Here is a 26,465-nt window from a genome sequence, read left to right on the forward strand (position 1 = left end):
GGAGCATGTGCGAGCAACCAATCAATGTATCTCTCTCACATCTACGTTTCTGTCCCTCTGTCTCTCCCTCACTCTCTTCCATGCTCTAAAAATCAATGGAAAAACATCCTCAGGTGAGGATTAACAACAATAACAAGATAGTGCACCAGGACCAGCACACTGGCTGGGTGTTGACAGGATGAAGGGGCTGTGGCATCGAGAAAGTTTTCTTGGGGTGGGAAAGACATGGGATTTGAATGTGATGGGAGGAGCTGGTGAAGAGGTCTAGCGGGCATCTGCTGTGGGTCCCAGAAGCGCCCACACCCTCCCTCAGCGGGGAGAGTTCCCGCTAACGTGAGGGCCTGTGGGTCCACACACTGGTCCATCTGGGGAAGCGTAGGGGCGTTTAGGATTTAGAAGTCGTCCTTCCTACCATGCCTGACTCAGGCTTGCATTTCTTGAAGCGACATGGTAGGCGTTGGGCAGTCGGGGAAACAAAGGCCTTGTTCTGCTGGAGACACCCCACTTGTCACTCGCACCCAGTGCCGTGATGCTGAGCCAGGAGCGCAGCATTGGGGCAAAAGGGATGGAAGACACGCTGGTTCCTTTTTTGGGCCATGATCCTTCTCTGGAGCGTCAGGAGGTGACCTGTCTGTTGCCTTGTGGCTTCGGAAAAGCAGGACCAAGACCGTTGGAGCCAGGAAGTAGCACAGAGCTAAGCTACTTGAGCAGGTGAGGGAAGAGCATCTCGGTGGGGTCCTGTTGGGCGGGCTTCCCAGAGGCCCGGCTGACTGTGTGGCTGGAATCTGGCTCTGGCAGGACTCCGTGAGCCACAGGCCTGCCTGTGATTGGTCCAGATGGCCCCTGTGCTCTGGTGGGGGGTCTTCAGTTATGTCCAGTAACGGTCAGTGTCAGACACTTCGCACTGTCTGTGCAGGACAGGGCTGTGCCACCCCGGCCCTTTCCACCAGGGCAGCGTGGTCAGCAGGCGGCCTCCAACCGCCAGCCCGTGGGAGCCGCTGGAGCTGCTGGGGCTGGGACCATCGTGGCTCCAAGCTGGCCTCCCTCTGTCCTCACTGCCCCTTCCTCCCTCAAGTGTGTGGCCCAGGGCACCAGACACCTGCCCAGGTTTGGGCTGATCAGCCAGCTTCTGAGAGCCTGGCTGGGCCTGGAGGCAGAAAGTCGCCCGGTCCGAGGTCCAGGGTGACGGGGTGGTGTGGGTGGCTGCACAGTCACTCAGAGTAAAGGTGACGTCCCCGCTGGGCCTGCGGACTCCCATGGTGTGAATGGGATACCCCCTCCGCCCAATATTCTGGCTGTTTCTAGAAGGTGCCAGAACCATCCCGTCTCAGGCCTGGTTCTGTGTGTTCCTTGGTGGGGCGGGCCTCCCCATGAGCGTCACAGGCCCCCCACCTAGGCTTGGCCTGGCCCCACCTCCCTCGTCCGTCCCTGGTGTGAGGTGTCTGCCGTGCGCCCCGGTCTGGGCACCCCCAGGAAGTCAGCGGGTGGCAGTGGGCAGGGTGCCGCCTCTTTAAGGCGACATCACAAGGCTGCGGAAGGTGGGGCCCTCGTGGAACTCCGGTCCGGGCCGTTTCTGCGGCGCCGTGGCTCTGGATTTCCATCTCCATGGGGCCACAGGCCCACACGTGAGCAAGGCGTCCTGGTCATGGCCGAGGGGAACGAGCTGATGAACAGGCTCATGAGCGAGAACGCCGACCTCAAGAAGCAGGTGCGGCTGCTCAAGGAGAACCAGATGCTCAAGCGCCTGCTGAGCGAGAGCTGCCAGGAGAGCTGCGGCCGCAGCAGCCGGGACCTCCTCTTCCCCAAGGCACCGGCCTACCCCGAGGACTGCTCCCCCACGACTGCAGGTGAGGCCGCAGGGTGGCCCGGGCGTGGGGGCTGCTCCTGCAGGTGGTCCCGGCCCCCCTCCTTCCCCCAGGTCCAGGTGCTCACCCTGCTGTGTGTCCTCGGGGGAGCCTGTCAGTCCACACCTGGAAAACGAGGTGCGGTGGCTTCGCCCCTTGAGCTGGTGTGTGTATCAGTGACAGGCACACAGGCGCTGCCACGGTGGCTTCAAACAGGATGTGTGTGATCTCGGGACCTCCAGGCCGTGGGGTTGGCCCCGCCAGGCCCGGCACTTGGCCCTGGGCCTGCATCCCTCTCGGAGAGCAGACTGTCCCGAGCGGGGTTCACGTGGCCCTCCATCTGACCCCACGACAGGCAGTGTCCTTCCAGCGGTGACCACGGACAGCCTGACACGGGCCTCAGTGACCAGCTGCAGGGGTGACTGCCGGAGATCCTTGGGTCAAAGGCTGTGAGCGGTTGCCATGTTGAAATAGACACTGACGAATGCCCCTCAGAGACTGCGGCCCCTGCACTCTGCCGACGGAGGAGCAGGTGTCTGCCCTGCCTGCCCTCCCAACGCCCGGCAGTGCAGCAGCCACGCCTGCTCCCGGGGAAGCGTGTGCACGGTTCCCAGCCAGGCTCCTGTTGGGCTGTTCCCTTCATTCAGGTTTTCAAGCACAATGCACAGTTTCAAAGGGACCAGAGGGGGTGGCAGGTCCCCTAAGCCCCCACCTGGGCCCCCCACCTCAGTTCTCGGGTGTTCACGCAATCCTCATTGTTCTGGGTGGAGATGGTTTTTAGTAGTTTTTGAGTGTTCTCTATGTACAGTCCTCTGCCTCTTTCCCTTTAACACCACGACATGGTTATTTCTGTGCTGCTATAAGTATATTTTTAAATGACTGACTGTGATATTAAAAAAATCACATGAACACAATTTAATGAACTCTTTTCCTCATGTTTGAAATTCTACTTCTTTCTTATCCTGGGATAAATACCACAGCAAAAGGACTTTTATATTTAGGGCTATTTCCTTAGGTACGTTTTGCTAAAGTAGAGTTATCAGCTCAGAGGCAGGGTAATTATTCTTCACATTATTTCTTTTTCTCACATTTTTATCTACTTATTCTTCCATATACCCCAAGGATGACTTCACCCACTAAGCTATGCTGGCTCACAGTTTTTCCAAGTCTCCTCACCTGTTTCTCACATATAAATTTTTCACATTTATCAGTAAGTTTATTCCGGGAGCACTTCATGTTCTTTCTTACAATTATGGATTTTCCCTCCATTGTATTTGTGGAGTCATCAGAATTGATGTATTTTGGAAAGCTGTTGGTAGGTAAATACCCAACCTGCATCAGCCTCGTCATAAGCTGTTTTTATTCCACTATTTTTCAATTCATTCCCGTTTTCTGCGTCTACGACTGCACTATTTACAAATGACCCTTTAAACGAGATTGACAGCGTGCACACTTGTTTTGCTCTTTGTTTCTCAAACTCTCAGAACTTTGGCTCCAGCAGCCTGTCCCCTGTCCTCCTGGCAGCCGGTGGGCAGTGATGCCCTGTCTGCCCAAGGGTGGCGGACACGCAGGCTGGGTGGTAGGGAAGAGTCCTTCTTTTTTAAAAACAAAATCTTGGGAAATGGCTCATCTTGTTCAATTTTGATGACCTGGTTGTGGCATCCGTGGCGGTGCCCTCAGTGGCTTCCCTCGGCCTGTCCGTGGGGTGTCGCTGTTCTGTTCCCTTGTGAGACCCAGGGTCCTGGGCTCTGCTGGGTCTGGATGGGGCTTAGCTCAGGATCTCGGGCTCTGTTCCTCCGCGAGTCTAGGCTGTGTTTTCTTCCTGTGGGTTCTTTGCAGGGATTTAAGAGCATAGTCATGACAAACTAGAACCTCAATCAAGCATCTTTTAATTTTTCAGTGTTCCAACCCCGTTTATATGATGTAGGGATTATGCATTGTCTGGGAATTTGCAAGAATTCACCCGCCAACCACCCAGCCCTGCAGCCCTTTAGAGCATAATTATTTTACAACTTCCAGATTTTTCTTCTTTCTTTATTGGTCCCTTTAGGTTTTCTACCTCTTATTGAGACATTTAAAAATAATTTCCCTGAAGATCTCTTCTTTTATCAAAATTTCCAGTTAATATACAATTGTATATAATCTTTTCTAATTCAAGCATTTCCTTCCTAGTCATTCTTAAATCGCTTTTCTCACTTTCAATTTTATTCCTGTATGTTCTCTGTTTCTCTAAAGTAGCTTTCCACAGTTTTGTTATCTTATTGGACTTTCCATAGAACTGTTTCCAGTGTATTTCTGCTGTCATTTTTATAGTTTTTAAATTTTTGCTTTCCTTAAGAGTTCCTCTCATATTTTGATTTGAGTGTTTAACTTTTTGGGTGATTTTTATTTATTTATTTTTTAAAAAAATATATATTTTATTGATTTTTTTTATAGAGAGGAAGGGAGAGGGATAGAGAGCTAGAAACATCGATGAGAGAGAAACATCGATCAGCTGCCTCCTGCACACCCCCGACTGGGGATGTGCCCGCAACCAAGGTACATGCCCTTGACCGGAACCGAACCTGGGACCCTTCAGTCCGCAGGCCGACGCTCTAATAACCCTAACCGGTTAGGGCATTTGGGTGATTTTTAAAAAGTAAAGAACTTACATTACTAATTTCATGATAAATATAGTTTTGAATGTGCTAATGCCTTACTCTAATGTTCTGATTTTAATTTTTTCTCAATAATTGTGTTTTCCTATTTTTGTTTTTGATATGATCATTACTCAGGAGAATCCTTTTAATTCTGAGGAGACAGAGTTTTCTGTTCACTCTTGTTATTTCTTTTTTTTAAAAAAATATTTTATTGATTTTTTACAGAGAGGAAAGGAGAGGGACAGAGAGCTAGAAACATCAATGAGAAACATCAATCAGCTGCCTCCTGCAAGCCCCCCACTGGGGATGTGCCCACAGCCAAGGTACATGCCCTTGACTGGAATCAAACCTGGAACCCTTCAGTCCGCAGGCCGACGCTTTATCCACTGAGCCAAACTGGTCAGGGCTTGTTATTTCTTTATAGTTTATTATAATGTGGCTTAAAATTATACCTATATTTTAGACTTGACTGATGATTAAAAATGTTTAAAGTGTTTAATAGAACTTTATTGAAGTCTTGGGAATAATCGGAGTCACAGTTTACTAAACTGAAGCTAAAAGCAAAGCCCAAAGCCAGCTGACCGCAACAAAATCCCTTTAAAGCCGGTACTAGATGGCGCTCTTCCCCAGTCTCTGAGGTGAGGTGGGACAGAACCCCCTTTCCAAGCACTGGGCTCCACTCTCCTCTGGGGAAGAACCCAGGACTGCTTGGTGTTTGATGACTCATGCTGGGTGAATTCTTGGAAGATGGTGTTGACAGGTTCTGGGCCCTGCAGTGGCCTGGGTGGGAGATTGAGGCACTGAGCCGCTGTTGGGACTGGCTGTGCTGGCTGGGTGGGCAGAAAGGAGGCAGGCCTCATACCGATTACTTTCCTTCTGGAGAACTGTTTTTTGAGGAAAGCACTCCTGGGGATAGAGTAGTAGGCACATTTTAGGGTTTAATTTTGTAATATAGCTCTTAAACTATTTTTTCAAATATACATATTCGCTTTATTACTAGGAGAAAAAGCCATGACATAGGGGTAGAAAAGGATTTCATAGACCACAGAGGAATTGATAGGTTAAATTTGACATGTTAAAATTTTAAAAAGTCTGCATGATAAGAGTCACCATAAAAAAAGGGTTAAAGGGGGAGTAAGGACACATATGTAATACCTTAATCAATAAAAAAGACCAAACAGAGTTAAAATATCAGCAAGGCACTCACTGAGAGAAGACATTTTATCAACAAGGCATTAAGATGCAGAGTACAAAAGGAACTGCTACAAATCATTTAACCAAAAAAAAAAAAAAAAAGAGCAAAGAAGAGGCATAGATATTTCACAGAATGGAGACCTGAGCAGCCCATGGAAGCACAAGATGTTCAACGTCACCAAGGATTAGTGAAAAGCCATGTGTCATCATCAGCTTGGTCTGTACATACCACGGAGTGATCAGAAGCTGCTGTGTGCACAGGGCCACCATTGCTGTTGTAGAAAACAAAATCAGCTAGCCTTAGCTGGTTTGGTTCAGTGGACAGAGCGTCGGCCTGCAGACGGAAGGGCCCCGGGTCTGATTCCGGTCAAGGGCATATGCCTGGGTTGTGGGCTCGATCCCCAGTAGGGGGTGTGCAGGAGGCAGCCAATCAATGATTCTCATCATTGATGTTTCTATCTCTCTCTTCCTCTCCCTTCCTCTCTGATATATAGAAAACAAAAATCACTGTACCTGTGTGTGTGCATATCTGCGTGTGCTAGGAAATGGTTAAATGAACCAGTTAGCTACCCAGTAACTCAACATGGATAAATCCCAAAAAAGATGCTGCAGCAAAAAGGCTTACTGCAGAATAAAACGGGCATAGGTTGATACCATTACATAAAACCGAAAAAGCATGTAAAGGTCACCGTACTGGGTGTGGATGCATGGTGGGTAGAAGCTCCCGAGGCACACATGCTTGCTGGGCCCATAAACTCAAGGCTGGTGGCTTCCTTGGGCAGAGACGGGGCCCACAGTTGCTGCACCCACATCTTTCACCTTCTCCAGAGGGGGATGGGGAGGGCTCTAAAGATGGGGGATGTGAGCAGGTGTCAGAGCTTGGGGTGGGTGTACGAGTGTTCTTAAAGTGTCCTTTACACTTTGGGGGATGTTTTAGGAACATCAGCCTGACCTCTCCTCCCTTTCCTCCCTGTCCCAGTTCCAGATATTGGAAGGTTCACCGGCATCCCTGAGGTGCCCTCCCAGCTGCAGACATCCTCCCTGGAGGACCTGCTGTGCTCCCACGCCCCCCTCTCCAGAGAAGACGACACTTCCCCAGGCTGTGTGACTTCCTCCCAGGTGTCCTTCAAGGCTTTCCTCAGCCCCCAGGAGCTGCACGCGCCTCGAAGCACCGACAGGAAGCTGTGCCCACTCCTGAACCCCTTGCAGGACCCACTGGAGCCCAGGGAGGTGACCCGGCCCAAGAAGGTGTGCTTCTCAGAGAACAGTCTGCCCTCGGGAGACAGGACCAGGAGGAGCTACTACCTTAATGGTACGGCGAGGGGGGGGGCACTCTGGGGGCACACGGTGCAGTGGCCGGCAGTTGGGTAGGGCGGGTCTGGGTGGCCATCTGAGCACAGCTTCTCTACCCACCCAGCACAGGGAGGAGAGTGTGGCTGGGAGGCCAGGATCAGGGCTGCTTCTGTTCAAATCTTTTGCCCATTTAAAGAAAATTGGATTGTTTATCATTGTGCTGTAAGAGTTCATCATATAGTCTGGATGCAAATTCTCTTCTGGGTTTATGTTTTGCCAACATGGTCTCCCAGTTTATGGCTGTTCCATTTTCAAAACTTTGTTTTTGAAGAGCAATACAATTTAATTTGGTGAAGTTTGGTTTATTGACTTTTTAAATAGTATATATTTCATGCTTTTTGTGTCCCATTTAAGAAATCTTTGCCAAGCTCAATATCAAAAAGATTCACTCCAATGTGTTCTTCCAGAAGTTTTATAGTTTTAGGTTTTACATTTAGGTTCAATTATGAGCTAATTTTTGTATATAGTATGAGGTTTGCATTAGGTAGTCACTTCTTCCAGCAACAGTATTTAGAAAGATTACTTGCTTGCCCTGGCCAGTGTGGCTCAGTTGGTTGGAGCGTCATCCTGTACACCAAAAGATCTCAGGCTCGATTCCCTGCCAGGGCACATACCCAGGCTGCTGATTCAATCCCTGATCGGGGTGCATACTGGGGCCAAGGATTGATGTTTCTCTCTCACATCGATGTTCCTCTCTCTCTTCCCCTCTCTCTAAGAAACAAATTTTTGGATGAAAAACAAATTATCTTTTCCCCATTGAATTGACTAGACACTTTTGTCAAAAATCAGTTATCCAGATATGTCTGAGTCTATTTCTTGATTCTCCAGCCTGTTCTATTTGCCTATGTTTATGTTGATTCCAATACATCCTGTCTCAATTACTGTAGCTTTATAAGACCACAAACCAGATGGTATAAGTTCTTCCACTTTGTTCTCTTTTTGCAAAGTTGTTCTGGCTATTCTAGGACCTTTACATTTCCATATGAATTTTAGAATCAACTTGTTCATTTCTACAAGAAAGCTTGCTGGGATTGTCTTGGATCTATAGATGAAATAGATTAGTTTCCAGTGAAATGACACCTTAACAATGTTGAGTTTTCAGATCCATGAACATTTTATATCTTTCCATTTATTCAGATGCCCAGATTATTTGGTCGAGCATTATCCTGGGTATTCTGGGTATTTCTGGATGAGTCTAATATTGAAATCATTAGACTAAGTAAAACAGATAGCTCTCCTTGATGTGGGTGGCCTTATCCAGTCAGTTGAAGATCTGAATAGGACAAAAATGTTGCTCCCCTCTTGAAGAAGAGAGAATTCTTCTTGTCTTTGGATTCCAACGGAAACATCTTAGGTCTCATGCCTGCTGCCTCTGGACTGGAGCACATTATTGATTCTGTTGATTCTCAGATCTTTGAATTCAGACTGGAGCTATATCATCAGCCATCCCGGGCTCCATATTAATGACTCACCTGCATATCTTGGGACTTGTCAGTCTCCATAATCATGTGAGCCTTTATAATAAACACATATGTATGTACACACACACACACACACACACACCCTATTGGTTCTGTTTCTTTTTCTTTGGAGAATCCTGAAAATGCATCTTTGTGTCCTGCAACCTTATTGAACTCAATTATTTGTTCTAGCAGCTTTTAAAAAAAGATTCCTTGGGATAGATGTCAAGGTTATTTTTTTTCATTTCTAATCTGTGTGACTTTAATTTTTTTTCTTGTCTTATTGCATTGGCTAGAACCTCTAGAATAACGTTGACTAGATATGGTAACAGTGGGCAGTCATTTCTTTTATTGCTTTAGGGGAAAGCATTCAGTCTGTCACCATTAAGTATGATGTTTGCTAAGGTTTTTGTATATGCCTTCATCCAGTTGATGAACTGCCCTTTAATTTTCAGTTTGCTTAAAGTTATCACTAATGGGTGTTGGACTTTGTTGAATGCTTTTTCTGCATCTTGAGCATTTGATTTTCATTTGTCATCTGTTGATATAGTAAATTATGTTGATTGATTTTTGAATTTTAAAACCACTCTTGCATTGCTGAAATAAATCCTGCTCCGTCATGATGTATTATAGTTTTCCGTATCATTGGGTTCAATTTGCTAAGTTTTTGTTCAGAATTTTTGCTGTCTGTGGGGGATATGAGATGGGAGACTTGGAGGGGAAAGGTGGTTCATGTGCCCGATAACATCTGGGAAATTACTAAAAATAGAATCTCCTGCCCATCCAGCAATCCTCTGCACAAACGTAGAAAAGGAGTCTTGCCATCAAATGAACAGTAAGCCAGCCTGCAAGGCACAGAGTTGCCAAGACGGACAGAATCTCCCCTTTCACCAGCCAGGCAGACTAGACTTGTTATGTGTGTTACATAGGTGTTCTCATGTTACTCAGTCCCCCATCCTTGGGTGATGGGACAGGCCTGGGCATCCTGTATTCACCTGATCGTAGGGATGGGGCTTGACCCAGGTGGAGGGCAGACTCCCTGGTAACAGGGGGACAAGATAAACAATCCTGGGCCGTAAAACATCCCAAAGGGACGGAGCAAGGACTTAGCATCCCAGGTTTCCTAGGGGACACGTTAAGAAAGGGGAGGAGAGGAAGGATCCTTTTCCTTTTTGGCAACAGAAAATCCAGTTTTCTTTTGCCCTCCCAGGGGGGCTGGGGGAAGGCGCCTATACATCACTATTGAGACCGGGGCCCTGGGGAGTCCCTGTCAGTGCTTCACCTGGAACCCGCAGCAGCCACATTCAAATTGGCCCTTTCCCTCAAATGGATACTGGAGCACAGGCAGGAGGAAGGCGGGTGGCCCTTGACCCTATGTGTGGGGGACTCCAGCCTGTCGCACCGTCCTCCCCCTGCCCCCCCCCCCCCCCCCCCCCCCCCCGCAGAGATCCACAGCTTCAGCAGCTCGGAGAAGGATGGGCGCATCGTTGGGGAGATCGCCTTCCAGCTGGACAGGCGCATCCTGGCCTACGTCTTCCCCGGGGTGACCCGGCTCTATGGCTTTACCGTGTCCAACATCCCTGAGAAGATCAAGCAGGTATGCCTCCTCGCCCCATGGGGGTCTCCTCCCTGCCCCAGGTCCCCTCCCTGCCTGTAACCTGTGGTACCCTGTGGAGGCCTGGGTGAGGCTGAGGGGTGTCTGAGGACACACACCAGGGGGTGTGCTGAGCCCTTGCCATGAGCACCTCTGCCTTGTGGCCTGGGACAGTCTCAGGAGTGCCTCCCGTGGCCACAGAACGCGTGGGCCTCGCCTGGGATGGGGCCCTGCTCTTGTCCCTGACACTGTCTGCTGGAGGGGAGAGTGGGGAGCTCGCTGTGGTGGGGAGCTTGGCTCTGGGCCAGTTTGCCCATCTGTGAAGCTTCCTTCACGGAAATCTGGTGACTGTCCCCACCCTGGCCTCCTGTGGTGGGTTCTGTGGCCAAGCCCCACCTTCCCCATGCGCTGCGTCCCCAGACGTCCATCAAGTCCCTGGACGGCTCTGTGGATGAGAAGAAGCTGCGGGAGCTGACACACACCGCTACCTGACGCTGATGGCGCGCCTGGAGAAGCTGGGCTACAACCGCGAGGTGCACCCCGTGTTCAGTGAGTTCCTCATCAACACCTACGGCATCCTGAAGCAGCGGCCGGACCTGCGCGCCAACCCGCTGCACAGCAGCCCGGCCGCCCTGCGCAAGCTGGTCATCGACATCGTGCCCCCCCAAGTTCCTGGGCGACTCGCTCCTGCTGCTCAACTGCCTGTGCGAGCTCTCCAAGGAGGACAGCAAGCCGCTCTTCGCCTGGTGAGCCCGGGCCCCAGCACCCGCCACGCCTTTCCTGCAATAAACGTGTTTGTTCCAAACCCTGGGGGCCAACGTGCCTCCTGTGAGTCCCCTCCAGCGGGGGAAGGGCCATGTCCGCCCAGGGAGAGCCCAAGGCCACAGGCGGGCACGCTGCGCAAGAGCAGGCACCTTCATGGACCAGCCGGGCGCACCCAGCGCCCATAGTCCCGCCGGCGCCCACACCTGCGGGGCACTTGTCACACTTTATTAAAATCATCTGTTTACTTGTTTACCTTCGGCTCTTTGAGGGCTTGAGAGCGCCTTGGTCATCGCCGGGGCTGCACACAGGAGGTGCCCCTGGTGTTTGTGGAATGACACCCGGACAGAGCCCCGAGGGGGGAAGGGCTGAGGCTCGGGCAGGGCCCCCAGCCCCCAACCTCAAGGATCTTCCCCTTGAAAGGGCCAGAGGGTCCTGTCATAGTTTGGGTTTTTCCAAAAGCAGAGCCTGAGGCAAGGATTCAGGGGCTGGCAGGATGGCAGCAGGCTCTGCTGGGCCCTGTGCAACATGAAAACGCAGGCCCCTTGTTCAAAAGTTAGGAATTTTGCCCTAGCCGGTTTGGCTCAGTGGATAGAGCCTCGGCCTGCAGACTAAAGGGTCCCGGGTTCGATTCTGGTCAAGGGCACGAATCTAGGTTGCAGGCTTGATCCACTGAGCCAACCTGACTTGGGCCCAACTAGATTATTTAATGTCTCAAAACCCAGCGTCACCCTAGGTCCAGTCCCAGCATCTTGTGTTCCAGCCGTGGCCAAGCCCTGGCCCAGGACTGTCCCCACAGGAAACGTACCACTGCTCCCGCTGGAGCCCTCAGCTCGGGCTACCTGAGGTCTAGAGAGGGTAGGGGACCTCCAGGGGCCTCCTTCCTGGGGTTTGGCTTCAAGTGTCTCCAGTCACTTCTCTGGGGTGGGGACCAGGAGGAAGGTGTTGGGGTTTCTGGGCCACCCCTAGTGTGGGGCAACCTGTCCCTCAGTCCTCACAGCCTGGTGTCTCCTGGACCTTAGGCCCCGGTGTTGGTCAGTTCAGGCTGCAACAGACACCACAGAACAGGTGGCTTGAACAACAGACATCACTGCTCACAGTCTACAGGGCACAGGGTGGGCTGCTCCCGAGCCATCTGTCTATGGCATGTACACGCCGTGTGTCTGGTGTCCTCACATGGCTGCCCCCTGTGTGTCTGTGTCCTAATCTCCTCCTCTTACGGGGACACCAGTCTTGTTCAATTAGTGACCTCACTTTAACCCAGTTACCTCTGGAAAGATTCCCTCGCTCCCCAAATACAGTCACTTTAGGACTTAGGGCTTCAACGTGTGAATTTGGGGTCACAATCAGTCTATCACAGACCCCCATGCTTCCCTTCCAGCTGCTGGACACTGACCTCTGGCTGAGGGACCCTTGCCTTCGGGGGGGCCTCTGCCGGTGCACGCATGCAGCACTGGGGCCTCTGCCACAAGAGGTCCTGGCAGGCACTTCTGGGCGCCCCTGGGCTGGAGGCTCTCCACAGCTGAGGCCTCGCATCAGGGCGGGTTTGGAGAACAGCCCCAGCTGGGCCTGTGGCACCTGCCAGGTGCTGCCAAAGCTGCCAGAGCCCCTCTGTGGGCCCTGGAGGTGGTATGGCCGTCACCCACGGTCACCCACATTTGCCCAGGGGAGCCAAGGTTGGAGAGGACCCGGCTGGTCCCCAGCCTCTGAGAGTCTGCTCCAGGGTGGTGGGGCCCCCCTCTTCCTCCAAGTTTCGGTGAATAGAACAGCTGGGATCTGAAGATCTGGGCACCTCCTCATCCTGGCCCCACAGTGACTGCCGAGGGGTGAAGTAGCCTCAGACACTGACCACCCTAACAGCTGTGTGGGGATACCTGTGCCTGGGAAAATGACAAACGGGGTGCCTGTGCGGTGTCCACATGTCAGAGTGGCCATGTGACTGGTGGGCCTTTGCAGAATGAAATGCCCGTCCTGATTAAAGATCATCTAGCCCGGGCTGGTGTGGCTCAATGGTTGAGCATTGACCTATGAACCTGGAGGTCATGGGTTCAATTCCCGATCAGGGCACATGCCCAGGTTGTGGGCTTGATCCCCAGTGTGGGGCATGCAGGAGGCAGCTGATCAATGCTTCTCTCTCATCATTGAAGTTTCTCTCTCTCTCCCTCTCCCTTCCTCTCTAAAATCAACAAAATATATTAAACAAACAAAGAAGATCATCTAAACGTCAAGACAGCGTTGACCTGAGCACAGCCCTCTGAGTGTGGGTCTCATGCTGCTGCCCGGGGGCACGTCGCCCCTTTGTGGAGCCCCTGGCCTTGGGGAGCAGTGACCACGGCTGGGGAGAGCCGGGGTCTCACCAGCCTGCCCGCCCACCAGAGCACCCACACACCGGCACACACTTACTCTCCCCCACTTTCCTGCCTGATGGGGCTGAGCTGACCTCTGCCCAGAGCCGGGCCAGTGCTGAGGCCTCACAGGGCCCTTCTTGGCCCTTGGATGCCTGAAGCTTGGTCGTTTACGTGAATGAACGGAGACCCAGAGGGTCACCTGGAGGGTCATGAAGGAGTTCACACGATGGCCACCAGATGGCCCCGGGCCACGATGGGAGTGGAGTCCCAGCTGACCTGAGGGGTCTGGTGAGGACTTTTCCCCACTGAGGGTCCCGGCCACAGGAGCTTCTTTCAGGGGCGCCCACCCTGCCAGAGCGATCCCTCCTCCTCCTCCAACCGGGATCTCAGCCTCACTGGGATCCTGGTTCTGCCCTCCCCGGACTGCTCGCTCGGTGTTTGTACAGGGACCAGCCTGCCCCGAATCCTCGCCATAACGGATGGTTAATAAGCAGCCAGGAGGGGGCGGGGGGGGGGGGGGGGGGGGTAGTAGTATAAAGGCCCTGCCGGGCACTGGAGAGGCCTGTCCGTCCTTCCCTCCTTCTGTCTGTGAGAAGAGCGTTCCGATCGAGGACCAAGGCCCAGACCATGTCTCGCCTGGTGGAATGTGGTCCCCAACCTTCTCAGAGGGGAACAACCAGGAGGTGAGGTGCCGGGGGGCAGCGCAAGGAGCAAGGGGTCTGCTTGGTGCGGGATTGGGAGTATCTCCTCTCAAAGGGGACACCCTCCTCTCAGCCACAGTGACATGTATGCCCTGTGACCGACCTGGGGCAGGGGGGGTGAGGAAGGGGGTGGTCAGGTTTTGAACAAATCCCTTGGCCTCTTGTGAAAATGGGGCCCCTAACCCTGACCCACAGGCTGTGTGAGGGTCTTTGCCCTGGTTCCTCTGTCTCCCCCTCCCCGCAGCGTATCAGGTGAGCACTGTTGTTATCCTCACATCACCTACGAGGAAACTGAGGCACAGAGAGGCGGGGGCAGGCTGCCGAGGGCCTCAGAGCAGTCTGGGCCCCGAGTCCCTGCTTCTAGGCCACTGGCATGTCTGTCACCTCAGAAGGTTCTGGGTCTTTCGTGCCCCTCCCCCGATGCAGCTACTCCCACTGGAGGCCTCGTGGAGGGGCCGGAACCCTGACCTTCTGTGACCTTGGCCTGTAGGTCACCTCCCTGGAGCCCCAGCAGCTCCTCTGCCCGGGCGCTGCTTCCTGCCTCCGTTTCTCCTGCAGGAGCAATGACTACAGCCAGGCTCCTGCTCGTGGGGATTCCCAGATGCTCCGGGTGCACCTTTGGTTGAAGCGGGGGGGGGGGGGGGGGGGGGGGGGGGGCGGGGGGGGGGGACAGGAGAGGCGCAGCCACCTCTGAAGCTCCTGTCCCTCTTCCAAGTGGGGAAACCGAGGTGTGGGCCGGGCTCTCACCCCAGGTGATCGACGCCATCTCCCAAGCTGTGGCGCAGACCCCCGGCTGCGTGCTGCTGGACGTGGACGCCGGCCCCTCCACCAACCGCACCGTCTACACCTTCGTGGGGGCGGCCCGAGGATGTGGTGGAGGGGGCCCTCAACGCTGCCCGGGCTGCCTTCCGGCTCATTGACATGAGCAAGCACAAAGGTGAGGGGCATGGAATGGGGGGGACCCCCATGGCCCCCGAGGGGTCTGCCGGCCATGGAACCCGCTGTGCCAGGCGGAGGTGCGTGGCGACGCCCTGTCCACATTTCAGGGGTGACCGGCAGTGAGGCCGGAGCACGCTGAGCAGGCCCTGGGGGTGGGGAGGGGGGGGCAAGGTGAAGACAGGGCCCTGCTGGAAACCGACCTGTCAACAGCCTACAAAGCCAAACACGTCAGGTGGCAGGCAGGGCCAAAGGTCTCTGGCCACTCACAGCAGGGAGGACCCAGCCAGGTCCACAGGCAGGGAATTCACAAGTGACCTCAACTGTTGAGAAATGGGGGCTCATCTCTGATTGAGGAGTTGACTGGGGGAAGGGGAGAAGCTCTGGGGAGGGGGAGGGAGTCGTCATCTTTGGGGGGCTGCTGGCTGGCAGCAGGACACTCGGCGTGGACCAGGAGGGCCCTCCATCCTGGCCAGGACTCGGAGAGCACAGCTTCGAAGCGCTTCCGTGTTTTCTTTGTGGTTTTTAGAAGAGGGAGGGGTTGACACTGTTCACCCTAAATAAAAGGGCAAAGTGAGAGGCAACAAGCATTTATTCGAGATCAAAGAATAGCTTTTCGGGAAACACCGATTCCGGCAGAAGCCCTGTTCGGATGAGGAGACAAAGGCAATGGGCCCTTATGAGAAGGGGGCGGGGGACAGTTCCATCAATAAAAGGAAGACAGTGCTGTCGTGCAGATAACGCAGCGATGCTGATTCTAAAGAATGCCTTTAATTCTCAGTCCTGTAGTCGTAATATCTGCTTTTCTGTTATCTTTGCAAATAGTTCTTTGGGACACAGTGTTGCTTTAGGCCCAGTCCAAAGTTATTCTGCCCTGTGCTAACATTCCAAAGGTTTGAGGAGTAAAGTGTGCAAGGCAGGCCCCTCTGAAGTTTTTACACAACACAGATGCCCAGATACTGGGGGCCTGCCTCTCCCAGGGGCCCTGTGCTTGGTGTGAACGGGTCAGTGTGTGGATGGTGGGGCAGATGGGGCCTGAGGGATAGGTTTTGGGGAACCCACCGAGGCCTTGTCCTCGCCCACAGCTGGGCCTCCTGGTCCTCGGCCCCCATCTCTCTGCAGGGGAGCACCCTCGGATGGGAGCCCTGGACGTGTGCCCCTTCATCCCGGTGAGGGGCGTTGGCATGGATGAGTGTGTGCTCTGTGCCCAGGCCTTTGGCCAGCGGCTGGCAGAGGAGCTGGGCGTGCCAGGTGAGTGCCCCCCCGCCCCCAGGAGGGGCGGCCCTCATCTCAGGGGTTTCCTTAGCCAGCCCTCCTCACTTTCAGTTCCCACCAGCACCCTTCACCAGTCTCTGCTCATGACTCCTTAAACATGCAGGTTATTTAAAAAAAAAAAAAAAACAACCTGAAAAACTGCCACCAGCAAACTGACAGAACATTCCCATTACTTCCATAAGGAGATAAACGCAATGGAAGCCCCAGCCCAGGGAGGCCCTGGGCTCTCAGGCCTTGAGGCAGCGGGAACGGGCAGCCACCTTATCATGTGATTTAGTGAGACGATGTGGACAGCCCTAAGGGAATCATTTCACTTGGGGGATTGACCACATCAAGAAAATGACCTGGTACAAATGGGGACACGTTAGAAGCAAAGTGCATGGTGGACAGGACACGTGAGCACAGGGCACGCATCCCGCCCCATGCAGATGTGGGGAGTAGCACACGCGTGTCCCTGTGCATGTGCGGGTGTTGGGAATTTGTGGTGCGTTTCCTTAATTTATTGTCATGTTTATCGTGCAATGAAAATACATTTTAGGAAGAAATGGGAACATCCTCCCAGTAGCGTGCCCCAGCTCTCCTGGTCGGCCGATGGCTTTTTCAGGGGCATCTGTCCAGGGGGAACAGCGAGGGTAGGGGACTGCCCTGCCCTGGGTGGGGGCAGAGGAGCGGAACAGGCCCACACTGAGTGTCCATCAGTGACCCCCCTGAGTGAGGCAGGAGCTGAAGGAGGCCTGTCCTCCAGGCTGAGGCTGGCGGGAGTGGCTGCCTCGGTTCTCCTCTGGGATATGGGCGGTCTGGACTGCCCGGCTGCAGGGCCTGACCGGCCAGGCTCCCCTTGCAGTGTACCTCTACGGCGAGGCGGCGCGGGGTGGCCAGTCGCCGGACCCTGCCGGCCATCCGGGCGGGGGAAGTACGAGGCCCTGCCTGAGAAGGTGTCGTATTCCTCGATGGCGGGTGGGTTTGGGGGTGAACCCCAGGGGCATGTACCCTTTTCCTTTCCCCTTCCTCTTCCCCAACCCCAGCGGGGCACCCCTTCCATGGGGTACAACACCCCAAGCGTGAGTCTCCTACAGCTCAAGCAGGCAGAGTGGGGCACCTGACTTTGGCCCCAGCACCTTCATCCCCAGCTGGGGGGGCCACCGTCACCGGGGCACGGAAGTTCCTCATCGCGTTCAACATCAACCTGCTGAGCACCAAGGAGCAGGCACATCGCATCGCCCTCAACCTCCGGGAGCAGGGCCGTGGGGAAGGACCAGGTGAGGGCAGCCAGGCCCGCCTGCCGTCCCCGTGGGCTGGGCGTTGTCCCATGGATCACCAGTGGCCCAGGGAGGCTGTGTGGCACTGTGGTGTGGGCCTGTACCAGCCCAGCCTCAGTGTCCATGCCATGCGGGAAGAGTTAGGGTGGGATTCTAGTGTTTGAATTGGAGGAGCACTTGCTTTAAAGAACATTTTCCATGGAAGCAGGCAGGGTGGTACCCTTTGTTAAAATATTGCAGCAAATCTATACTGAAAGGAACACAGCTGCTTCCTGAACCCCAGTTACCTCAGGTACTCTCAGGTTCCCCCAGATATTCCCAGGTACTCCCAGGTACCCCCAGGTGCTCTCAGGTGCCCCTGGTCTGCCACAGCAGCTGTCGCCTCGATTGAGCATCACTGCTGTAGAAAGTCCTAGTTGGACACAGGTAGACACAGGAACGCCTGGTAAGGGAGGCGGAGGGCACTGCTCTGCCCATCTGTCAGCCCCCCATCTCCAGAGACCCCAGATCCCTAGCCTGCAGATACTGCCATTGTGTAAGCACAACATAAATGTAGGAGAACCCCAAATCCTTCTTTCTGCTCTGGCTGACATCAGAGGTCAGAGGTCAGAGGTCCCTCTTCAGATGGGTTGAGTCACCCCAAGGATGAGGGGCTGAGAGCCGGCCTCTGGGGTGAGGGGTGCAATGGAAGGAAGGGACCAAACACAGGAGTTTGGAGTTGGGTGGGGGTGGCCCCGGGCTGGCCCCGGGCTGGCCCCCAGGACACAGTGTGGGTGGAGTGTTGGCTGATGGGCAGGGCCTAGTCTGAGCCTGCTGCCCGTGGGGGTGAGCATCCTGCAGCCCGGCCCTATGGGGCCTCAGTTTCCCTGTGGCAGGCAGTCCCTTCCTGCTGGCTCTGATGAGTGAGGGAGAGGGAGGAGGAGGGCCATGTGCACTCACCATCTGGGAGCACCACACCTCTGCAGGCCACAGTGGCCAACACACCTGCCAGCCTCCTCTCCTGCCTCTTCCCCGGGGATGCCGGGCAAATGGCTCTCACCAGGAACCAGGAGAGGCTGGACAGGGCCTGGGCTGGGAAAGGCTTTTCCTTTGCAGCCAGGACGTCTGAAAAAGGTTCAGGGCATTGGCTGGTACCTGGATGAAAAGAACCTGGCTCAGGTGTCCACCAACCTCCTGGACTTTGAGGTCACGGCGCTGCATACGGTCTATGAGGAGACCTGCAGAGAAGCCCAGGTGAGCAGGGTGGCGTCCCCCCGCCCCGCCCCCCGCAACTTCCCGGGTGTCCTCAAGCCCAGCCCTGGGGGCTGACACTGCTGGACCTCTGCAGGAGCTGAGCCTCCCGGTGGTGGGCTCGCAGCTGGTGGGGCTGGTGCCCCTGAAGGCCCTCCTGGACGCCGCTGCCTTCTACTGCGAGAAGGAGAACCTCTTCATCCTGGAGGAGGAGCACCGGATCAGGCTGGTGGGCTGCGCCCCTGAGGGGGGGTGGGGCGAGGCTGACGGCCCAGCGGGAGCCCCGAGTGAACTCCAGGTTCCCGAGAGCAGGTTTGGGTGCTGCAGGTGCCCACACAAGGGCCTGCAGCCCTGTCCGTGGGGCCAGGACTCATTCCTCCTCCTTTGTTTTATTGTCTGTGCTTAGAAGATGAGATCATACGATTTTCCTTTTGGGGACACTCTTGGGGTTTTCTTTGTGGCCTTAAATGTGTTCCGTCCTGTAAAAATTCTGACGGGAGGACTGTGCTCTGGCCTCCCTTCCTTCCCTCTGGTGTCTGATCTGGAGCCACCTTCAGCCTCCTCACACTTCTGGATGTGGGACGAGTCTCCGGCACCTGGGCCCACAGATTTACATGGTTCCTTCCTTGTGACACCTGTGCCTTGAGCTCCACCCACTTGGATTCCTTCCGCATTTCTTACGTTGAGCAATGGTTGGACTTCTCTGGCAGCGTTTGTTTGGTAGTTGAGGTTGTCTCTGAGTATCTGCCAGTTCAGCAGGTGTTCCTGGACTTATTTCTGTCCTGCTTTCAGGCTTGTCGGGGTGTGTGGGTGTGGTTCCCTCTGGTTACTGTACATGGTGTTAGGTTAGGTGGCTCAGGAGGCGGCGCAAGAAATAGAGTCCAGTGAATCAGAAAAGAAAGGAAAGGAAAGTTTATTCTGCGTCCCCGGGAGACCCACGTACCCCCAAAGACAGGGCACGTGGATTCACGCCAACATGGAGGGGGGCGCTTTTTTTATACTGCGGTTGGGTGAGGGGCGGGGACATGAGCTGAGGTATTCAGTTGAGGAGGCTTCAGCTGCAGGGGGGTATGTGGATTCAGGGAGAAGAAGCTGGTATCTGTGTCTGGCACGTTGATCTGTGAGAAATTCCAGGGGGAGTCCATTGTCTCATCACATGTCTGCATGTATCCGATCCTGGGCTCTCTCCGACCTAACACATGGAAGTTAGTCTAGTTTTATGGTATTCTGGTAGTTACTGTTATAACTTAATATATTTACCTTTTCCATTGTTTTTTTTAATTTTAAAATTACAATCAAATTTTCAAATTTATTGATTTTTATCAGTACATCGACCACTTTTTATGAAAATGAGAACATACACACACTGTATTTCTCTCTCCCTCTTCTTCATTCTCTATTTCCTGATTCTTTAGAGTTACAGTACTTTTCTTAGGGGGTTCTTTTGGTAGTTAATTTCCCCCTTTTTAAAATTGTGATAAAATACACAGAACATAACGTTTGCCATCATAACCATTTTTAAGTGTATAGTTCAGTGATATTAAATACACTCATGATGCTGTGCAGCCAGTCACCACCCTCCAGGAAGGGTTCTCTGTACCTGCAAACCATGTCATTGGGATTTTGATGATTTTGTCGAATCCGTAGTCGCTCTGAGCAGCATTGCCATCTTAACCCTAAGACGCCTTCCATCCACGACCCTGGGATGTGTTTCCATTGACGCACGTCTCCTTTAAATTTTTCAGCAGTGTTTTGTAGTTTTCATGGTATAATCTTTCACCTCCTTGGTTAACTAATCCCTAAGCATTTTACTCTTCTTGATGCCATTTTCAATGAAACTGCTTTTTACAATTTCTTTTTCAGATTGCTCGTTGTCTGTGTATAGCGATGCAGCTGACTGTGGTGTGTTGACTTTGTATTCAACTACTTTGCTGAATTCATTTTTTAGTCCTAAGTGGTTCAAGTTTTAAGTTTAATAACATAATATTTCAGCACTTTATCAATTTTAGACAATGTCTGTTGACTCGGTGAAGAAAGACAAGAAAATTAACACGCTGTGAGAGCAGTCTTCTCTGCTCCAGATCTAAATGGCCTTGTTGTCATTTTTACATCAAGTCAAATAGATCACATCAGCCTTCTGTACCCATACCTACAGATGTTAAATATGTCAACCATCCACGGATCATTAACCTTCGTTCTGTAAGAAGGTGAGGTCAGTCTGTGCCTCTCCTCTTCCGCCAGCCTCCTTCCTTGTCTGTCGGCTGGTTATGAGCTTCAGAGGCTTGATTTTCTAGTTCATCCCTGGGGATGTCGCCTCTCAGGGGTCTGCAGTCTGACCCCCACTCACGAAGGCTCGAGCCCTCCCCCCTCAGGAGGGGTGCAGAGGTGCTCAGATGCCTCCAGGAGGACCAGCCTCAGAGGGAGTGGGCCTTTCTGCTTCACCTTTCCGGTCACTTCTGGCCTCGATGAGTTCCTTTCCCCCCCGCCAGCTTAGCCGGGTGTTTACATTCAGTTGACGAGTTCTGTTCCTCTCTCTGAGGTTGTCCGTGTCAGCAGGGCTTTGCCTCATGTGGATGCTACAGGCAAACTCTCCAGGGGTCTCCGCCGGTCCCCATGTTCTCGGAGACAGCCCGCCACCACCCCGGGCTCTGCTGGCTCGTTCCTCTCAGCAGCACGTGCCACCGTCTGTTTTTTGTACAAGGATCAGCCACTCCGGCTCAGAAGGCCGGTGTTGCTGGCATAAGGCACCATACAGTGTTTTGAATGTTTATTTGGTGGAAAGAATTCTAATCTTAAATGAGGATGGTTCCAACTTTATTTTGAGTTTAGGCAAACTTCACTTTTCCTCACGTTACGTGTCTCGTGTTTCGGCAAATCGGGCAGCTCCTGGGCTTTAAGAAACAGTGAGCTGTGACACCGAGGAGACAAAACCTTATCCAGAGAGGCAGTGTGGCTGGCCTTCAGCAAGGAGCTCTTGCATGTGGGGGCGTCTGAGGGACACATGAGGAGGCCGTGTGGCTCAGAACGAGGCCAGCAGCTGAGGGACTGGATGGGCCGCTCCCCACTCTGGGCCTCCGTGCTCTGTGGAGTGACACGGCGGGTGGGTGTGTCAGGAAATATGTGCAGACGGACGAGGGGCCTGCTCCGGGCTAGGTGCTCTCCCAGGTGGGCCCGGCTTGGACGGGAGCCAGCGGTCAGCAGGGCTCCTAGTGGGCGAGAGCGTGGCCGGCTACACCCTGCCTCACTCCTCACACACCGGCTGGGTCAGGGTGGGGATGCTGCCGTGAGCTGAGGTGGAACTGACCCTTCGGTGGCCTTCCTTATGCACCTTCCGTGTGGGCTGAGGTGGCCGTCGGTCACCAGCGCTTCCTTTCCAGGTGGTGAACAGGCTGGGCCTGGACTCCTTGTCCCCCTTCAATCCTAAGGAGCGGATCATCGAGTGAGCAGCCCCCCAGTCCCTCCGTGTGCCCCCATCCTGCTGGCCCAGCCTCCATCCTTCCAGAGTCTTCTGCTTGATCACTTATTCATCAGCAGACACCAGGGTGCCCGTGCCAGGAGCAGGCTTGGGGCTGGTTGGGGAGTGCAGTGAGGCCCCAACAAGGTTCTGCTCTGTCCTCAGGGGAGCTCCAGGGTGGTCACAGCCCCTCCCAGGCTGTGGCTGCTCTGCAAACTGGGACTGTATCCCCCTTCTCCTGTTGTGAGGCTGGGTGAGGGGGGCTGGCTGGGGTCCGGGACCGTGGTCGGAGCCAGACCTTCCTTCCCAGTCTGTAACTATGACCCAGGACCCCATCCCTGTCCCTCTGGGTCCCGCAGATACCTGGTCCCCGACAGCGGGCCCGAGCAGAGCTTGGTGGAGAAGTCCCTGCGTGCCTTTGTCCGGGAGGTGGGCGCCCGCTCGGCGACCCCAGGGGGCGGCTCCGTGGCAGCAGCCAGCGCAGCCATGGTGAGCGGGGGCAGGAGCAGGGACTGGGGTGGGGACAGGGGCGGTGGGGGCTGTGGACAAGGACGGGGTGGTGACAGGGGTCCCAGTCCCTCAGCTGGCCCCTCCGCAGGGAGCCTCGCTGGCCTGCATGGCTGGCCTGATGACTTACGGGCGGCGCCAGTTCGAGCACCTGGACGCGACCATGCGGCGCCTGATCCCGCCCTTCCACGCGGCCTCAGCCCGGCTGACAGCGCTGGTGGACGCGGATGCCCAGGCCTTCACCGCCTGCCTGGTGAGTGCCCAGAGGGGCCAGCACGGGGTCCTTGGAAAGTGGGGATCCACAGGAGAAAAAGTTGGGTGCCCTTGACTGTGTCCAGAAATCCTGTGGGAGGGCAGGACCTGGCCACGGCCATGCCCACAGTCGAGGGGTGCACGAACAAGGGGGGCCCTGCCTGTGTAGCCATCAAAGGAGCAAGAGCACATTGTGGGGTGCGACAGACCCAGCGTGACCATCCAGAGCACAGGTGCCTTTGGGGAGGTGGGGGCACAATTTGAACCTTTATGTCTAGATTTGGGGGGTCGTACTGTTGCCTGTGTCACTTTTGAACAATGACTACGGGCCAGGTGCTATCGGAGGGGTGGGGCGCAGAGACCTAATGGGACCCCTCTAGTGCCTGAGGGCGCTGCCAGCCCTCCTCTCCAGTCCCTTAGTGTCCGCTGTGGGGTCCCTGAGCCAGGTCGCCTTCCTCTGAGGGGGCCCAACACCATGAACCCCAACGGAAGCACTCTTCCCAAAGTGACGCCCGTGCTGTGTGGAAATGCTGACCCCGATGATGACATGGGCGCTGCTACGAGGCTGCCCCTGCCCAGCCCAGGCTCCCGAGTGGCCCGGGCATGGCTGCCCCTCACCCGTGTGTTTCTGTGCTTTGTTCCGGCAGGAAGCGATGAAGCTGCCTAGGAGCACCCCCGAGGAGAAGGACAGGTGGGGGCAGGAAACTTGAAAAGGTCTCATTTCCAATTAATCTACCCTCTGAGCACGTGCTGGTGACGAAAGAGTGACTTTCCTGTTGTCCCCACCCTGGTTCTGTCTGCTTGCAGCTGTCGGGGCGGGGACCCGGGTGGGGTTCCTGCATGACCTGGGCTTCGATGACCCCTTGGTTTCAGGCGAGCAGCCGCCCTGCAGAAGGGGCTGAGACAGGCGGTGACCGTGCCCCTGGAGCTGGCGGAGACGGTGGCCTCGCTGTGGCCGGCGCTGCGGGAGCTGGCCCTGTGTGTGAACTTGGCCTGCCGGTCGGACCTGCAGGTACGTGGTGGAGCCTGGCCTCCCGCTGTCAGGGGTGCAGCCATGCGGAGGGTGGTGGGTCACTGGGCGACCACGGCCCTTCATGGTGTTTGCTAAACACCATGGCCTGGATGTGAGCACGTCCCAGGTGGTCTTGGCCGGCCCAGCCAGCAGGGCTGGTGTGTTGATTTCCTTTGAAGATGGAGAATTCAGGATCTTGTTCAGGGTTGCAGGGCAGATAAGCAGAAACTCAAGTGAGTCTCCAGAGTCCCCGCCTGACCCTCCTGATGCCTCCTCCTTCTCCTCTTCCTCCTCCTCCTCCTCCCCTCTCTGGGCCTTCCCCTCTCCCTCCTCCTGGCCTCCTGGCTCTAGAAAACACTGAAGACAGCTCACAGGTGTGCACACATCACGAGCTGTGTGTGGAGGGCTCGGGTCTGTGATGTCTGCCCCTTGAATTCAGAGCCCACAGTTTACAGGGTCTTTATAAGAGAAACACCTGAGTTCAGTGTCTGGGCTTGAGGCTGCAGAGAAGGGTCTCCTCCTTCCCTGGGAAGGCGGCCGAGTCTGAGCTGTCAAGAACGGAAGCTGCCTGGACACATGGGCTGTGGTGCCTACCATTCCCGTGCTCCCGCCATGCTCCTGCATCTCCTTGGACAATGAGCAGCTAACATGTTGGAACTCGTTGTTAAGAGCCCCACCTATACCAGCTCCATCCAGGCCTGTGCACATGTAGCGTTCGGTGCATGTGAGGTCAGAGAGCACTGAGGCCCATGATGTGGGCCTGATCTGCTGGATATGTTCAAGGTCATCTGAAGGGGAGTCTCTGCACGCTGGATGGCGCAGGGTCCAGGAACCCCAAGGATGACCATGCTCCTACCATGTGACTGGCCACCATGCTTGCTCCATTCGTGGTCACCTCCATGATGGTGACCCAGGAGAGGATCTGGCCCGCCCTGAGGCTGCTGTACTAGGAGGCTGGGCCTTGCCCACATGAGCAGGGCCTCCATTTAAGCCCGAAGGCGGAGTCAGGCTGTGGTGGTTGCCTCTGTCCTCTGGATGGACAAGGCCGGAGCCCACTCCCTGCTGTGGGATGAGGATGGGCCTCCTCGGACAGGCTGCCCAGCTGCCTGTGGGGGACCCTTGGTGATCAGTTTGCCATCATTATTGATGGGGGGTGGGGGGCTCAGGGGGACAGGCACTTGCTGGGATCCCAGACGCTGCTGCTGGGAGAGTCCCGCTGTCCCCCAGCCCTGTCCCCGTGACCTTGCAGGTGGCTGCCAAGGCCCTGGAGACGGGAATGTTCGGTGCGTATTTCAACGTGCTCATCAACCTGAAGGACATCAGCGATGAAAAGTTCAAGGACCAGGTGAGCAGCAGGCGCTCAGGGAAGTGTGTTCAGCCTCCTGCAGGTGGAGGCCTGGCTGAGGGGCAGCTGTCGTCCTCTCTCGGGTGGCACTTCCTTTTCTATCACCTCTGGAAGGACCTGGGCCAGTCCTGTCAGGGGACTAGAAAGCTGTAGTGATTGGGGTCCCTGTACCCTTAATGCAGGAGTGCAGTGAGGCCCCAGGGAGTGCAGTGAGGGAAGAAATGTGCCCAGAATGGAGGCACTGTGGCCTTTTTAGGGGCCAGGTCCTGTCCCTCTCTGCCTGGTCCAGCCAGGCTGAGGTTGGCCATCCTCAGGGAAGTCACTGTCCATCACAAGGCCATTGAGTTAAAGGACTGACCACGTGAACACTACCCCTCTGGGCCTTGGGGTCACAGCCCTGCCCCGGGCAGTCATGGCTAAAGTGGGAAGACCAGGAGGGAGGGGGCCCTGGAGCCTGGCTGTCCCCAAACCTCAGGACAGATCCCTCCCATCTCTACTAGGAGGTCTGTGAGGAAGCCCAGGATGGCCCAGTCATCTGAGCGGAGAGCCAGGGAGCTTGGGCCGGAGGGGGCCCAGGGAGGGGGCAGGGAGGGCCTGGGCCAGCAGGGATGGGCTAAGTTGCAAGGTGCTGACCTGGCCCTTTGTCTGTCAGATCCGCCAGCGCATCTCCAGCCTCCTGCAGGAAGCCAAGGCTCAGGCCGCGCTGGTGCTGGACCGCCTGGAGGAGCGGCAGGAGTGATGGCCGGAGGGGCCCTCACTGGACTCGGCACCCCCAGCACCCCCGCTCCTTTCCAATAGGGTCCAGCTTGCCTAACAAGACAGGACGGCTTCTGGGACAGTCCTCATGAGGCCCAGAGGGCGGGCAGGGGGAGTGGAACCTGAGGTTGGCGGTGCCACCCACTGTCACCTGTGGCCTCTAGTAAAGTCACAGCACACCCTTGCCTGTGTAGTGTGTTTGGGGTTTGGGGGAAAGGGCTGAACTGAGTGGGCAGGGGTGGGGACTGGTGACGAGTGAGCTGGGGAGATGGGAGGAAATGGGGAGCACGAGGGACATGCTAGCTCCAGGGGGAGCTGTGACGAGGCCTGAGCCCAGTCACTGGTCACTCAGAGCCCCTGGGGCTTGGTGCAGGGCGAGCGGCCTTGGGATTGTGCCTGGGGCACCGTCCCCATGGAGTAGCAGGTTCCCTCCAATCGCATCACTCCTGGTGTGGGGAGTGGCGGGCAGGCACTGCAGGGCGGGGTGGCTGGGTCCCAGGGACATTCAGGGTGGCGAGGGTGAGGAGAAGCAGGTGTCAGAGTT

General features: G+C 55.1%; 2 protein-coding genes across 2 annotated transcripts; both read left to right on the top strand.

Annotated features, from left to right (window-relative positions):
- The first annotated feature begins 1,645 nt into the window (after positions 1-1,645).
- Positions 1,646-11,046, top strand: SPATC1L (spermatogenesis and centriole associated 1 like). Its single transcript, XM_070403662.1, is given in 6 exon segments — positions 1,646-1,847; positions 6,657-6,989; positions 9,936-10,087; positions 10,505-10,558; positions 10,561-10,743; positions 10,745-11,046. Coding segments are annotated over 6 exon segments (1,014 nt in total). The 3' UTR covers positions 10,835-11,046.
- Positions 11,047-13,775: 2,729 nt separating this feature from the next.
- FTCD (formimidoyltransferase cyclodeaminase) lies at positions 13,776-26,105 on the top strand. Its single transcript, XM_070403663.1, is given in 20 exon segments — positions 13,776-13,842; positions 13,845-13,877; positions 14,648-14,749; positions 14,751-14,832; positions 15,954-16,082; positions 16,951-16,976; positions 16,978-17,019; positions 17,021-17,041; positions 17,183-17,200; positions 17,202-17,240; positions 17,242-17,365; positions 18,465-18,598; positions 18,693-18,824; positions 21,973-22,034; positions 22,409-22,538; positions 22,648-22,809; positions 23,456-23,499; positions 23,682-23,820; positions 25,070-25,165; positions 25,818-26,105. Coding segments are annotated over 20 exon segments (1,623 nt in total). The 5' UTR covers positions 13,776-13,821; the 3' UTR covers positions 25,905-26,105.
- The last annotated feature ends 360 nt before the right edge of the window (positions 26,106-26,465 follow it).

The sequence above is a fragment of the Myotis yumanensis genome, unplaced genomic scaffold (genome assembly GCF_028538775.1).
Source record: "Myotis yumanensis isolate MYYU_CA2020_CCGP unplaced genomic scaffold, mMyoYum1.0.hap1 SCAF_2, whole genome shotgun sequence".
Taxonomy (NCBI): domain Eukaryota; kingdom Metazoa; phylum Chordata; class Mammalia; order Chiroptera; family Vespertilionidae; genus Myotis; species Myotis yumanensis.